Source organism: Dermacentor silvarum, chromosome 1 (genome assembly GCF_013339745.2).
Source record: "Dermacentor silvarum isolate Dsil-2018 chromosome 1, BIME_Dsil_1.4, whole genome shotgun sequence".
Lineage (NCBI taxonomy): Eukaryota > Metazoa > Arthropoda > Arachnida > Ixodida > Ixodidae > Dermacentor > Dermacentor silvarum.
In genome coordinates this window covers 129,338,093-129,354,972 of record NC_051154.1, presented here as the reverse complement: position 1 = coordinate 129,354,972, position 16,880 = coordinate 129,338,093, and the positions used below count along the sequence as shown (strand labels likewise).

Genomic DNA, 16,880 nt, shown 5'->3' with positions numbered 1-16,880 from the left:
AGAGGCCATGTTCTGGGATTTTCTGCATATCCACTAACCATCAGTTGGCTACATCGTTTGCAGGCTGCTATATAGAGGCTGTTAAGAAATATCATTAGAGAATTACCAGGCTGCAGCTCTGCCAAGGTTGCTTCAATAATGCATACTACTCATTTGCAATCAATTCAGCCGAAGTGAAATTTTATTGCAACTGGCCTTTGAGTGATTTTTATTTACCAAGATTCTATTATATTGTAGCGCAGCAGCACTGCCGTCGCATCAGAATTGCGTAGATGCACGCATCTACAGGCGGCAGGTGCGGCCGGCACACGCCGGCACGGGATAGTGTTTTGAGACAGATAGAAAAATATTACACTAAGAGATCGGCGTGTCGGTTTGTTCTCCCTCTCGGAAGGCCGAGACTTTACCTGTTTACGTGTTGCCCATCGCCACAGTTTGCTGACCTGGTCACTCACGCAGCCGTAGTTCCAGCAATTCAAGACGCACAGGCACCTGCCATGAAACATGACTTACAACTTCTGGCGTTTGCTACTACCAGCGCCGTTTTGGAAATGACGCTAGTCAGTGTCGGCATCCCTGTGATTGGCAGGGAAACAGGCTGGCCAACCTCAAACAGCGATGAGTGGTCTGGCCCAACACACGTCACCTTTTCTACGTGACGGACAGAGTTACGGGACAACAGTTCATAGTAGACACAGGAGCTGCCGTAATCATTATTCCCGTCCAATGCTCTGACCGAAAAGTGCCACCTGCATCGTTTTTTCAAGCCATCAACGACACGAGAATTCCAGTTTTTTATCACGCTCCGTCATGCTAAACCTTGGCCTTCGATGAGCATTCCGCTGGATATTCCTGGTTGCAGACGTCCGTCGTGCATTCATTGGAGCAGACTTCTTGCACAACTACGGACTCCTTGTTGATGATCAACGACGCCGTTATCCAGCTGTCCGTTCCCGGCATCCCAGCAACAAGCACATCGCCGATCGCGCCTATTTCTGCCATGTTTGGACGAACCATTCGTCGAGCTCCTACGCGAGTTTCCTACTTGCACGCGCCTGCCGGACTGGACACAGTCCGGCAGGCGCGTCCGATGTGTTGGCACACATCACGTCGTGATGTGTGCTGTGATGTGTGCCATCACATTGTCACCTCCGCCCCACCAGTCTATTTCCGACCCCAGTGTTTGTCCCCAGAGAAATTGAAGATCACTCGCACAGAGTTCGATCAGATGCTGCAAGTTGGCATCACCCGGCCTTCCTCGAGTAACTGTGCATGACCACTTCACATGGTGCCTAAGAAGACTGGAGACTGGCACCCATGCGGCATTTACTGGGCACTAAACAACATTAGTTCCCGATTGCTACCCTCTCCTGAACATTCAGGACTACACGGTAGCGTTGCACGGTGCGACAATTTTTTCTAAGATTGATCTCGTTCGCGCCTATCATCAACTACTGGTCACTGCAGAAGACATTCCAAGACTGTCATCACCACACCATTCGGTCTTGTTGAATTTCTCCGCATGATTTTCGGCCTACGGAATGCTGGCCAATCCTTTCAGTGTTTTATTGATTCCGTCACTCGAGGCCTGCCTTTCATTTTTGCATACAATGACGACCTTCTTGTCGCAAACTTTTCCGTAGAAGAACATCTTCCAACACTTGCGGTTGTTGTTTTCACGCCTTGCCAGTAAAGGAATTGTCATAAACGTCGCCAAGAGCGAATTCAGTTGATCGGAACTCGAGTTCATCGATCATATCATCGACGATAATGGCATTCGACCACTGCCATCCAAGAGTCGCGTCATCGAAGACTTTCCACGACCAAGAACACTCACCAAGCTTCGCCAATTTCTCAGGTTCGTCAATTCCTTCCGCCGATTCATTCCCGATTATGCACGACTTGTGGTTCCGCTAAACGCTTTGCTGGGAAACAAGCGCAAGCAAGCGCTTGAGTGGACTGAAGAGGCCACCGACGCTTTTACAAGTACAGTGTAGACCGCTTTTAACATAAGTCGCCGCAGTTGCGAATGTCTGCACTATGAACGGTACCGCACTACAAGCAAAGCAACAATTTTCAAGGCCCGCATATATGCAAAACATGTGCACCGAGCCGCCACGCGTATGCGACAGTCGAGGAATGCGGCTAGAACGTTCGCATTCAATTTACAGTCAAATCTCGTTAATTCGAACCAAATCACGCGGTGGCACCTCCGACCGGCATTGCTGCGGCACCGCTATAGAGTAAAAGCTTAGGAGAGACCCCTCAATGTCATGCGCAAACAAAAAGAAAAAAAAAAAAAAAATGTGGCGGAAATTTTACCCTCTCTCAAATGGCAAGGTCGCCGATTCTGCGTTGCGCCGGAACATGCATGTATGTGCCGACGTCTCAGCCACGCTACCGTAGCCAAGCGTAGAAAATGGCAGTGAACCCTTCTTTCTCCTTTATGCTTCCTCTACTTTCTAGTCACATGTTCACCTTGCATGCTGTGGCTACGGTGCAAAGGGAAGCAACGGCACTGCCCCAGGCCGGCCGCCGCCCGCTGCCGATAACGGCAGAAAACGAAACTTCGGGGAGCTGGCGCCGGGCCGGCTGTAGCGGTGGCGGGCGCGCACGGTGACAGTCGAAAGTGAGGGAGGTATGAGGGAGGGCGAGGGGAGCCACCGAAGCGGTGGAGTTGCAGAGGCCAAATCCGCTTCCCTCCTCCCTCCCATTCCACGGTCTCTGCGTGCGCCCTTCTCCGTGCCGTGCCGCCGCCGCCCGCTCCCTGAAGTTTCTTTTACTGCCATTATCGTGAACCGAGTGTTGGCCGGCCTTGGCAGTTTCGTGGCCCTCGCTCGCTATGCGCGCCGTGACATTTCACGACTCGCACTCAAGATTGTGGCTTCAGCGCCACTGGCTGTTCGTTCGCACCACATGCCCTTCTCCTCCACTTCGTCTCTCTTTCTTCCTCGAAGAAAGAGGAAGAAAGGCATCCGTTTGAGGGGAGCATTCGCCGTCTCCGCTGACTTCCGTACTCCCAGGCAGCTGCACTGTAACCGGTATTTAGTTTCCCGCAACTGCAATATAAGCGATACGTGTATACATAGAGTGCTATGGGAAAATTAACGGGAGTCTGAAAAGACCGCACTATATCCGGTCCTGCACTACAAGCGGTTACGTTATAAGTGGTCTATACTGTATCAAGTCTGCCATCGCCGATGCCACGCTGCTCAGACACCCAAAGCCAGACATGCCCATTGCTATGATGACAGACGCTTCAAACACTTCAGTCGGCACCATTCTGCAGCAATTCATCAACAATGCGTGGCATCCACTTGCCTTTTCTCCAAGAAACTGAAGCCTGCACAGTCCCGCTACAGCATGTTCGGCCGTGAACTACTCGCCGTTGACCTGGCTATCATACATATTCGCCATTTCCTCGAAGGCCGTGCATTTACTGTTTTGACAAACCCAAACACTGTGCACACGCAATGAACCATTCAGCGTCCCGTTACTCGCCCCGCGAGAGTCGACACCTTTCCTACATCTCAGAGTTTACAACAACATTTCGTCATATCAAGGGCACTGACAACATTCCAGCTGACGTTCTGAGTCGCATCAATGCCGTTTCCACGTCGACGTCAGAACCCTTTATCATCAATGTCAACTTACTTGCCAGTCAACAGTGTGACGACACCGAACTTCGTACTCTACGGAATTTGTCAACCTCCCCAAAATTGGAGGATGTTGTTTTGAGTCCAGATGGTACGTCCGTTGTCTGCGACACTTCTACCAGCACACCTCGACCATACATTCTGGCATCGCTTTGCAGACATCTATATGAAGCTGTGCACAACCTGTCGCATCCTGGAATACATGCGACACAGAAGCATCTTTCCAGTCGTTTCGTTTGGCTTCCACTAAACGCGCAAGTTCGCGACTGGTTTGCTGCTGTATGTCGTGTCAACATTCAAGATCCTGCGTCACCCGATTCCACCTGCCAAGTCTTTTCTCCCACCGGATGCTCGTTTTGACACCGTGCACCTGGACCTTGTCGGCCCTCTTGCCCCTTCGAAAGGTTACTGCTACACACTGACATGCATCGACCGCTATGCACAGTGGCCAAAAGCTACATCCACATCTGAGATCTCATCGCCCACTGTTACAGCAGCTTTCGTGTCTGCATGGATTGCAAGGTTCAGCTGCCCATCCAAAATAGTCACCAATCGCGGTTAGCAGTTTGACTCGGCACTCTTCAATGAACTACTCAAACTTTTCAGAACGACACGCTTTCGCATGACTGCTTACCACCCGCAGTCAAATGGACTTGTCGAACGTTTTCACCAAAATCTCAAGTCCTCACTATGGCGCATGAATCGCCGGAGAAGTGGGTCCTTCATTTGCGTCTCGTCTTGGCATCAGAGCGGCACTCAAGAGCAACCTAGGTTGCTCGGTGTGTCGGTTTGTTCTCCCTCTCGGAAGGCCGAGACTTTACCGGTCTATGTGGTATCTCGTCACGACAATCTCTTATTATCACTAGTTCTAAAAGCATGCCAATTCTAGCATTACTTCGCGGTTTCTAAATGGCTTTATAGTAATACCAGCTGGCAAGAGTGCCAGTCTAATGCCTGCGCAGTGACTTTGAACTCAGCAACAGAATGTCTGGACAGTCACATCACTACAGCAGCTGGCAACAGTATGTTAAAGCATTTAAATTACAGAAAAATTAAATTAAAATTCTAGAATTTTTCATGGCAGAACCACAATCTAATTATGAGGCACGAGGTGTAGTGGTCTATATGAGGTGTAGATGGGGCCTATAGTTTCATTTTGACCACCTGGGGTTCTTTAATGTGTGCCTATATCTAAGTATACAAGAGTTTTGGCATTTCACTCCGATCCAATTGCGGCAGAAATGACAGAAAAGAAGTTGGGTAAATGACACTTGAACTGCATTAAAAAAAAAAAAAAAAAAAAACGATCTTACCTTCATGATTTTGAAGCAAGATGGAGAGAATTTCACTGCAGTAGAGTTTATTGGAATCAAAAGGCATCTTGGCCTGGAAATAAATACCAAAATAATCAGTTTAGCATACAGGTAACCGAAAAAAAAAAAAAAGGTGTGCATGTCCACACAAGTGCAACCTAATACTCTAGAGGCCCATTCTTTCAACTTGAAGAGATCAGGATAACTGGTCAAAATAATCAGTGGCTCAAGTAAAAGGACAAGAGGTCTGAACTTTTTGTTATTTATTACAATATTCTGCAACTCTGAGCAGCCATTTGCTCTTAAAGCATGATTAAGACAACATGCTGATAAAATTATCATACTAATGCATGGTGCATATACGGACAAACTGTTCCATACCGTCCGCACTGTGTTATATGCATAGTGCATTTGCGCCCACTACAGATTACCTGAGATATGGCGCAAGAGCTGCGTATGTGCTCAGCCTTAGCACCCTCATCTCCCCCCCCCTTCTGCCGTACACACATGGGAGGACAGCGCACATCATGCCACCATCCTTCTTGGCACGTGCAATAGAATCTTGTCGCACTTAGGTCTTGCGTTTAAGGCTCACTCACACTGGTGACTGACAGCGGTTGCGCGACAATGTTGGTCACAAAGCTACCAGTCGCTAGCTGCGCGATTTTTCAGTTGCGCGACCGTGGTCACAAAGCTGCTCAACCAATCAGCGCCGCGCCAAAAGTGATGTTATGTGTAATCCGGCGTCCTCCTGCGTCATCCAAATGAAATGTCCACGACACCATGGCAGACTACAGGCCTGTAACTGGTGTCTTGCCTTGTGATGCTGGGATGCAGCAGTTCCAGCAATGTGTTGAACGTACACGGCGGCATTCACTGAAAACTAAACAGCAGCATAAGAAGGTACAATTCAACACGAACCCCTTTTTCCAGCTGCCGTTCTTTGGGTGAACACGCCACTCAAAGGTGAACAGCGGGTGAACAGTTTCACTTTAATATTATGCACTGATTCCCACGCAACGCGAACTATAAATTACAACTTACTCTCGATAATACTCCTCGTCATGCGTGCAAAGCTCGGACAGAAGGTGGCTTGCGTGGCCGGCCATTTCACGCGAGCAGAGGCACGGGCACATCCACCAGCATCGCGTTTTCTTTGGAGGCTTCCGCGCTGCCACAGCTGACACCACAGCAGAGCACATCAGCACAGGGACGACGTTTTCCTCTTTGCTCGAATCAAAATCCATGGCTGTTGCCGAAATGCGAAACCAGCGAACATAGTGCCAGCGAAGTGCGCGCTAACTGCATAGATTCCTAGAGTTCTCGCTGAGAACAATAATCTCCGCGATTGTGACTTGCAGGTCGTGCTCAGCTGGGCTTGCCGGTGTGAGCATCAGTCGCCTTCAGTCGCTTTTTGGTCACCAGTCGTAGATGGTCGCACGACCACCTCAAGTCACCGGTGTGATTGAGCCTTTAGTACTACAGTGGAACCCTGATTATACGACGTTGAGGGGACCACGCAAAACCGTCGTATAATCCGGGCGTCATACAATTGAAAAACTAAGAATATAGGCTGTGACGCTCAATCTTGCCCAAAAAACAGGTACAGACCGCCTGAATAAGCCCGCAGCACGAACCTGCACTGCTTCCAAGGAAAGCAGATTAAATCATTTTTAAAAGATACTGTATTTATTCAATTGTAACGCGAGTTTCTTATTTCATGATTTCGTTGCTTGAACTCGACCCTCGCGTTACATTCGAATAACGACAAAATTGTCCATTTTAAAAGAAATATTCTAAATCCCGCGCTTTCAGCCTTACGTTGGTAACCTATAACTTTACGTCCCGATTCAATCCATAGACAAGTCGACCGATGTCAAAACTTGTTTTTGGATGGTATCGGCGCCATTTTCGCTGTGGCTGTGACTGGTTACGATGCTGTAATATTCTATGGCCTTTTGCGGTTCGACTCCGTTCATTCGCGCCATTATGGCGACGCAGCCCATTCGCTATGACGGTCGCTTCGAGAGACGAGCAATTTTGATGGCCGAGGAACTGGGAAAGTCCGTCGCGGCTTGGTGTCTCGATGTCAACGATTGAGTCGGGAAAGCTTTGTGCAACTTGAAGTGGCCTGGTACTGACCTCGAATGAAATGATTGTGCAGCCTTTCAAGAAGTACTTAAATCTTTTGGAGATAGTTTCGCATTCGCTAGACTCACCTCACAAAACCCCTCGAAGTACACTGCCGACAGCTCTCTTGGCACTGATAGCGAGCTTAGGACAGCACCAGAAACACTTGTCGGGGATGCTTTCAGTGCCGAGTCACACGAAATTTCGCGAAAGTGAAAGTGATCGCCCGAGAAGACAGCTCAAGGAAATGTTCTCCTCCTCTTCAGATGACCATGATGAGTAAAGAGAACATTTCCGAATTGCAATTCCTTGAATAAAGGCACCATTTCCTTTTCCGTTCATCTCGCGTTACATAAGCAGTTTTATATTCTTTATTTTGCGTGACTGGAAAGTCGCCCCTCGTGTTACAATTGCGGTCGCGTTACATTCGGGTAAATACAGTATTGCACACCCGTTATCAGCTGGCTGTGGTGTGCTTACGTGCCAGAATGTGTCTGCTTAGAACTTTTTTTCTTCTTTTTCTCGGATGGTACCAGAGAGGTGTCGTACGAAGCGGGTCGGCGTAAAATTGTGTCGTATTATCGAGGGTTGTAATACATTGTTGCTATGCTTGGTTTCACCGGGACCAAGCCAATTCGTCGTAAAATGTGGGTCGTCGCATGACCGGGAGACGTATAATCGAGGTTCCATTGTTCTGTATACCGCTACTCATGTTTATCACTGTTATCTCCACATGAGGCAGGGATAATTGCCTACAACAAAATCTATACACGGCATAGAATGTGTCGATTCGCAATACACTGTGCAAACACCGCACTCAGCAGTTATGAGCTCAGAAATCAGGCAGAGTGTGCCGCGAGATTTCGGAGGCCAAGACCTGCTAAATTTGCAGTTACCATAGAAGACGCTGCTCTGCTTCGATGGCCGCTTTCTGTCGCAAGGCTTGCGATTCGAAAGGTGCATTTGCAAGCAACTGCATGTAATTCAACTATATTTGGCCATTTGGGTCGACAGCAGTTTTCATTTGTTGCCTTGGTATTCCTTCGTGGCAGCAGTGAAAGTTTGTTATATTGAAATTGCCTATAAAAACTTCACTATATTGAGGATCAAAACACATGTTCTATGGACCGGAAGTTATAAGAAATTTCATAATTTGTTATATTGAGAATTTAATTACATTGAAGTTTGTTATATTAAGGTGTAACTATAGCTTTATTGCACTAGAGATACAAATTACAAAATTTATATAGGAAATGTCCAGCCTTGACCTTCCCTCAAGTACCTAACGAGGAGCAGAGAAAGCAGCTTAAGCACGGTAGATTAAACATGGAACCAGCACCAAGTGCTGGTGTCTCGCACTCTCACCAACTGAGGGGTCTTCCAGTTCTGTGGAAGTCATCGTACGAAGCGGAACGCGAGTGCATTTGCGGTGGCTGTAAATTTTTATACAGTCTAGTCCTCATAACAATATTCAAGTGCCAAGAAAATTACATAGTCATAACTGATAATTGTTATAACCAAGTCTGTCTCGTCTTTTGTTTCCTCACTACGAAGTTACATCATGAAATACCAACTTGACCGATCTCTAACACTGTTAACTCTTTCCGTACCGCACCCATGGGGCATCATCAGCCCGCTATCAATTGTTTGAAACACCACTTTCGAGACCTTCTGCGCCGCTCACGGACACACTCCGCTATCGAACGTAGGCTTGAGTCTTCTTAAAAAAATTTTTTACTGTACCATTGTTTCTAAATTGAGAATTTTCCCGCATCTACGCTGATCTGTCATGAAAAGTGGGCCACATAATCTATCTTAGACTGTATTACTCAAGAAATTCAAGGGTTTTCAAGAGAAAAAAAGAATTTCAGGACTTTTCAAGGGCCTTCAAAACATACTTATCAATTTAAAGGGTTTTTCAAGGGTTTCAAGGACTTGTGCATAGCTAGTCAGTTATAAAGTGCTCTTTGTTTCATTACCCAAGTATAGTTTGTTGCTATTTTTCAAACAAATTTCGCATGTAATGCGTGATAACATCACTAATGTAAATGACGAGACTAGCTGCACTGATAAGGAATTAGTCAGCTGTTTGACTGTCATTCAACTGCTAAGCCTCATAGCAAAGCGATATTGATTGAATGAACACCAAGTGTGACAACTTGCAGTTGTCTATTTTATTAAGGGATAAATTTTGTTTGAAGTTATGATCAAGCTATGTGAGACATAATATTAATGACAATGAACATGCACCTGTCAATTTTTCCCACCATCGGCCCTTAAGTTAAACTTCAAAATAATGAACTAACGAACTTCAATATAACGAAATTCTCGATATAACGAAGCATTTATCTTTTCATAACCTTTTGTCCATAGAACATCATGTATTTAGAATCTCAATATAACAAAGCGTGTTTGTGTTCGATTTCAATATAATGAAATTTCACTGCCGCTGCAAAGAAATGCTGAGAAAATAAATGTAAACTTCCGCGGACGCAGATGGTCGAACGATTGAATTACAAGCGGCTGCTTGCAAATGCACCTCTCCAATTGTGCACCGCGCGACTAGAGCGACCGCCGAAGTGGAGCCGCATCATATTTCATATCAAGTCGATGTGCAATAAGCTCCTATGGAGCCCCACGCACTGTATGCTTTAGGTGTGAGTGAAAGTGTGCGAGGGTGAAACAAGAAAGATGGTGGCTTCACGGGTGCATCCTTCCCTCGTGAGTAAAGGGAAGGAGGGGGAGGGGAGCAGGCCTGCGGTAACGCAATCAAGCACGAGTGAGGGGGGCCGGAGTGGGGGGGGTAAGTTGGCACGTGTCTCAATTTCTGGCGCATGTCTTGGCCATCGCTGCACACAGCTGTAAGCGTGGCAGAGCGCATACACAGCTGCGCACCCTGCTTTAGAGGTAATCTGACACTTGTACAAATAAGAGTGGGCATGCCAAGACTGGGTGGCATCATGTAAGCTATCTTCTTGCGTGTTCAGTATTGGAGGCTGCGTAATCTTGAGTTTCAGCTACCCATTGGAGCGATTGACCCGTTGGAGTGACAGGCAGACGAAGCATTCACTGCCCGCTGCTGGCGGTTTTCATGATAGCGTCGTCCCAGTGTTTATTGCAGATGTTTTAGGCTGCAGATGTCTTTTTTCTTTGTGCAGGTGCACACTGCACCTGCAAAAAGATCTCTATATACCGTAAACCCTTGTTAACTTAAACTATGATATGTTAATATATTGGTTAGGTAAAAATTTCTTTCCTGGCATGGTGCCAACTCATGTGTATTCACCTCTTATTTCGAAAAGCTTTTGCGCCAAGCTCAGAATATCTAGAAATCTCCACTTCGAAAATACCGGTAAAGGCAACAGGGCAGCATTGCTTGCACTCACTTTTTACCCGGTGGCAGTGAGTGATCATGCCGGCATCGAGCTTGCTAGCCAAGCCAGACCCCGCGCCGAGCCGCGCTCCCCGCGCTCCCCGCTTATCTTTCCCCCTTCTTTCTGTCTATCACCGCTCATGCACCCTTGCTCGGCTGCTCGCTACCATTTCGTTGTGGCCTTGCACAGCAGCTGTGAACTGAGAGTCAAATTTTTTTCTTTTTTCCAATCTCATTTAGGATACTGTCAGTCCACGTGGTCACAGCATCCATTTGGTCACAGCATATTAATCACAACCTTGAGCAAGACAATAAACACTTTTGGGCAGGCGCGATCAGTCGACCTGCTGCGGTCAAAAGAATCCAGCATGCCAGCCCACAGCATTTCAGCAAGATTGTGGCTTGATAAGGACGCTTGCTTCATGCTCGCACGACGGTGAGACAAAATGCCACGTCTCGTGGGCATCTGTAAAGGCACGACAGTTATGCTCTTCCACAGCTTAGTTTTGGTTTTTTAAGTGATATTGTTCTGAACTCATTATGATGCAGAAAGAAGCAGTGTTAGGTTTTTGGAAGTGTGGAACCAGTTAGACTCGGGTGATTGACTTCAAATATTGCATTAGGTCAATCGTCTTGACTGTCTCAACAGCATTACTGGCACAGTGCCAGTAATGCCGCTGCCTGTAGACGACATGACCGGTGCTAATGCACGTAAAAGTGACAGAATTTTATGGTGGTATTTTGGAAAGGCTCCATGTGGTTTGTGTGTGGCAAACAGGTTTCTATTTTCATGATATCATTAACTCGAAGCTTTTACCGATTTTTACAGCTTTGAGTTAACAGAGCTTTATTGCATGTAGCCTGCTGATATTTTTTGAGCTGCTTGAATATTTAACCACAACCATCGCTACTTACTCCATAGAATTAATGAGTAATGGCAACTGAAATTTCGGACGTACTGAACCTTGCTTAATTTTTCAGACACGATGCACGTGTAGTGAACATAGCACTCAGAGTTGTTCAACTCTGGGCGACAATGGAGGTAGTGTTGGCAAGTCGCACTGGCAGAGTGGACGGAAAAGCTTCGCTTGCAACGATCACCAGAGTACATAGGACCCGATTTTTCCCCCCCACTTTCTGAGCATGGCACAACCGCTGTGAGAGACCTTCGTCGACACAGCATGAAACTATGACTTTATTCGTCGACTCTCAAATTAAAAAAAAAACTTTTTTTTTTCCCGACCGCCGAATTATTCGTTTTTTTTTTATGGCCCCTTCCACATAAGAAAAATAGATTGGCAATTTTACTTTGAATTTGAGGTCGAACTGCAATGTAGCGAAATTTCAATATAACAAGTAAAGTGCCAAATTTAATGACTTCGCCATATCAAGGTTTAATTGCAGTATGTGCAAGCTCAGCTGGCAGTGTCTTGTCAAAAACCATATGCTGTTCTGTGGTCCACCACTAGTGGGCAAAGTTGCTTGTGCACTTAAAAGGTGCAATGGAAAACCTCACACATCACTAAAAGCTCTTAAATGAACACCGCACTTCACTGCACTGTAGGAAGCATGCTAAATGTGTGAAGGAGAGTACGAAACATGTGTTTAATGAGAAATGCAAGAAAATATTGCAGTGCAGTAATTCAATACCAAGACAAGAGAGTGCATTAACGACCTTTCTGGCAGCTGTAGGAGCATAATGCAATAAAATTGCTTTTTCCCACTGAACCATTTTTTATCTTTTCTGATTGCTCGATTTTTCGTACACTTTTGCAATCCTCTTCAAGTCTGGAAGGATCAGTTGGCTACTGTAACTGGGTTCAAATTATTGGGAGTATACTGTACACAACCACCATGGTTTGCAGAGATTACTCACCTTCAGCCGCTTTAATATCCAGGCAAGAAGTCCTTGCTGTGCTGCTTGAATACTCAATTCTGGCCGGAACTCAGCCAAGTTTTCTACAATAGCTGAAAGAATTGGCAAGTTTGTAACACACAGTTGCCAGTGTAAAAAAAACACTAACAGTCACAGGCAGAGCAACATGCTCATATTCCTAAAGCAATCCTTTACAATTTTTAGAGTGCTACAAACCTGCAATGTGAAAGAGCAAAAGCAATGTAGGCAGCACAATCAAAACGAAGCCATAGTCACCATAGTCATCAGAATTCTTCTTCTTCTTCTTCTTTCTGGTGTTTTACGTGCCAAAACCAGTTCTGATTATGAGGCACGCCGTAGTGGAGGGCTCCGGATTAATTTTGACCACCTGGGGTTCTTTAACGTGCACTACAACGCAAGCACACGGGCGTTTTTGCATTTCGCCTCCATCGAAATGCGGCCGCCGCGGCCGGGATTCGATCCCGCAACCTCGTGCTCAGCAGCGCAACGCCTTAGCTGACTGAGCTACCGCGGCGGGTGTAGTCATCAGAAGGAATCACATGGGAACAACAGGAAGGTTTCACGTCTCTTTATTGCATTTAGCACTGCGCATGGCACCGCATTGCTCGCATGCCATCAGTGCTGCGTGGTCAAGGTGTTGTAATCAATCATGTTCCCACATTTAGTCTGACGCAGACGTGGCTTTGGTGTAATGTCCCTCTGTAGAGAAACAAGGCTCCCACAAAAGTATCCCACAAAAGTAAGGGTGTACAGTGTGCCATATCAATTTTGAGCTGTTTTCACCGCACCTTGCAGACGTGACTGTCAGTGTGTGATCTACACAACACACTTGTCTGTTGCATTTGCCCAAACCCACGAGGGACCTTTCAAAGCAACTGTTAACAAACTGCATTCATTAAATTAATAAATCAATTGTTTCAAAGACGATTTATTTATTTATGACAGTGGAAAAATGTGGAACCAAGCTTTATTATGACAGCACATACATTTTAATTAATCATTAATGAGGACTGCGATGCAGAACTGCTCTCAATTTTGGGAAAACTAAAAATGCAGTCAGTATATGAGTTATGCATTACCTTTATCTATTGTAACACCAGAGTTCTTACTTAAGAGGAAGCTTTAGCTCAGGGCCAACTCCAATCTCTTTCTTCAATTTGATGTAAAATGCAGAAATGCTTTTATGAGACAACCACATGAACGATTTGAATGAACTTTGTTGCATTTGAGAAAGAGAGCTACGTTCTAGTGACATTAGGAAGCAGAATTTTGGTTTTGGACCACAAATTTTCTTTTCATTAAAAATGATGGAAATCGGCAAGCTTTAAAAAATATAAGCACGAAGTTTAAAAATCCATAAATCCCTACCAAGAACAGATACTGTACTGCAGTTCTGTAAACTGAATCTGATAGAGCATCTAAAGTGGACTAATTTGATATATGAATTTACAGCTTACGTAAAACTGGTGCAATGTTAACGACGGTTTTGCAAAAGTCCTACTTACTAATTGGTGGTATATTTTAAAGCGGTGTGTAATACATGCATTTTGTCCACATCAGGGCCGTTATTTTGTAGCGATGCCTTTCCGATGCTAATGCCTTTTCGCGCTTGGTCAGTGATCAGAGCGACGGTCCGCTCACATTACCAACGGGATCAGCCGGCCGTGAGCGGTGGATGATAAGACTAGTACAGAATAAAGCACAATGCATCACTACAAAATGGCCAGATGTATAATGAGGTGCACTTTACAGAATTGTGATGACGTTTTTCATTGCCGAGTTGTAAACCTGATAGTTGAGTTTTCTGAAGTTTTGCAATTTTTAAGCAGTCTTGAATAAATATTGATGGTATAAATAAGGAATATGCTTCCAACAGTCACTAGATTTTAGCTTTTTTTGTTTTCTTTAATGCATCAAACTTCATCAAATTCGGTATTGGGGGCGAGCTCCACCACTGGAAAAGCTGGCGCCACCCTAGGCATGACGTGGTATGAGGGATGACGTGGACACAGCGGCGGCGTGGTCTGCTTCGGAAGCGCCAAAGCGAGCTGAAAACAAAGTTTAGTCCCACCTGCGTCCGACATGGTAGGCTATTGCTCGGTACCGCAGTGACGGACGCGTATGCAACAGAGCCCGGTGTCAGCCTTCACACGTACCCGTGGGCCAAGAAGCTGCATGTAGCTGGAATTGTAAAAACTTAGAACCGGCAAGCAGTCATCGGCTACAATTCAGGGTGTAGCAAGCACTTCCGCAAGGAAGATTTCTGCTATGGCGTTGGGGCTGCGATGTTTGGTAAGTAGCAGAAAGCGCGCACTGAGAAGCTTGCCCGCGCGCTGCCGGGTTAATGTCATAAAGATTTGGTCTATGAACTTGTTGATGCTAGATACTGGCAAGTTCACCAATGAATGGAAAGGGAATGGTAAAAAGCACATTCAAAAAAGACATAGCACATGCTCATGTTTGCGTTAGCACCAAACAATGAATGTACTGGATTAACAAAAAGAAGCAGCGGGAAATTCCTCACTGAGAAGACCGATAAACATACAGTGCGATGCAACTTGAGAAATAACTATATTAAAACGTGCAATAATTTAGAAGAAAAGAAAAAGATTGAATCATCGCGATGGCACATCACGAGTCGTCGTATAGCGTCGAAGTCCCTAGTTGTAACGAAATTATTTTTGAACAGTTCTGATAGCATCAACGCAACAATGGTTGCTTGTGTAATGTAAATGTTCATAGGCTGCACGGTGTGAAAACGCGCTTGCAGCGAAAGCGAAACCTTGTGCGCGAAACACATGCATGCAGACGCGCAGTAGGTTGCAGCGAACCCGTGCGATCGCTGCATTGAGGCTTCATTCTGTTATGCTCCATTTGGTTATACAGACAGCACACTATAAGAACATATTTCACAGTCTGCTCTCAGCGATTGTCTACCTTTCACGCGAGGCCGGTTCGGGGGGGACTCAATCATGGCGACCGTGCACAATGGGCGTTCACTGTGCGTTTTCGGTAAAGAGATAGCGAATGTAAACTATTCTGCGCTTTCTGCATGTTTCCCAAGATTACTATTTTGACAGTAAGAAATTTCCCTCGTTTGGAGAGTACTTACAGAAACGGCCAGGAGGGCTCCCGCGTGGTGATTTTATTAAGCGCCGACAGCCAAACCTATGAGGAGCGCGCCGCGTTATCGCTCATACTACGCAAGCAACGCGCTTCCGACAGATGGCGACTCCATAACTCCTCGCCCCCAATGGTGGTTGCTGAGAGAAAAAAATTTTCTGTTCCTATGTATTTAGACAGCAGCTCCCAAGCTAAAGCTTCCTCTTAATGCAATTTAGCAATCGCAGCAATCAGATGGGCTACTCCAAATGCCAATTGGCATTTACAGCAAGCAGAAGGGCTACTCCGAACAATATAAAGCTGAAAGGCGGGCTAGTTGGTTGATCAAGTACTGTAAAAACCAGTGGTGCAACAGCCAAAATAGGATTTAGAGCAATTTTTGGAGCAGGAAAATCTTGCTTTTGGAGCAGGAAATCCAAATTTGGAGCAGTTTCACCAAGAATGCTTACTCATAAAATGCCATCAAATCTACCCCGCATAATAAACGCACCCCGCAACTTTGCATTGGATTTCTGGGGGAAAAAAAAAGTGTGTTCATTACGCAAGTATATACAGTAATTCACATTAGCAGCGTAGGTTAGGGCAGGGGCGCGATCGGAGATCGTTGTTTAGAGCGCGCATTCAGTTTCGCCGTGCACGGTTGACCTAGGCCGCGCCAGGCGAAATTGAACGCACGCTCCGAACAACGATCTCAATCGCGCCCCAACAGTGCACTGCACGCAACTTTTTCCACCAAACACATGGAAAGTACACATGCATTTCATCGCGAGTGGTTCCCTTTCGGGTTTTTTTCTGACGATATGTCGCGATGTTTTTGCGGTAGTCGAAACATGCAGCGACTGTTTGACAATCTTTTGGCATTTCGGCAGTGCACAGCGAAAATCGGCACCATTTCATTACAGCGGTGCCTGTTGCCTTGTGGAACCGAACCCATGCTAGTTTTGTGCATTGCATCGCCTACAAAGCAAATGCTGTCAGTGCCGGGTCGCTTGCTGTACCGTACAAGCGAGTTTCTCGTGGAGTATTCGTACCCGCTCCGCTCATGACTGCGTGCACAGATACGGCGAGGATCTTGTTGAGTCAACGGGGCAATGGCGAACTGCTTTCGTTACTGCAAGCAACGCGCACTCCGCGAGATTTTACTGCATATACAACACGCCACACTGCAACCAGCAGCGACAATATTCAGCGCCCACCACCAAACACGCCAACGTCTCGTCTGGGCACTCCAGTTTAGATCTCGTCTGCGCTACTGGTACTGTAATGGCGTGTCAAGCTGCAAGTTGCCAACGCGGCCTTTATTTCCCGCTAAAACTAGCGTAACAGAAAAATTTCGCGGCCGGTCGGGCGTTTTGGCACAGCGTGGCGCAATTTCAACGTACACCGTG

General features: G+C 46.2%; 2 protein-coding genes across 2 annotated transcripts in view; both read right to left on the bottom strand.

Annotated features, from left to right (window-relative positions):
• Positions 1–16,880, bottom strand: part of LOC119436024 (cytochrome c oxidase subunit 4 isoform 1, mitochondrial) — a 480,308-nt gene that overhangs the window by 278,417 nt on the left and 185,011 nt on the right. The gene's annotated exons all lie outside the window — the stretch shown is intronic.
• Positions 1–16,880, bottom strand: part of LOC119436019 (beta-catenin-like protein 1) — a 104,974-nt gene that overhangs the window by 55,893 nt on the left and 32,201 nt on the right. Inside the window, 2 exon segments of the mRNA XM_037702748.2 lie at positions 4,970–5,042; positions 12,349–12,440. Of these exon segments, the coding sequence (XP_037558676.1) occupies positions 4,970–5,042; positions 12,349–12,440 (165 nt within the window).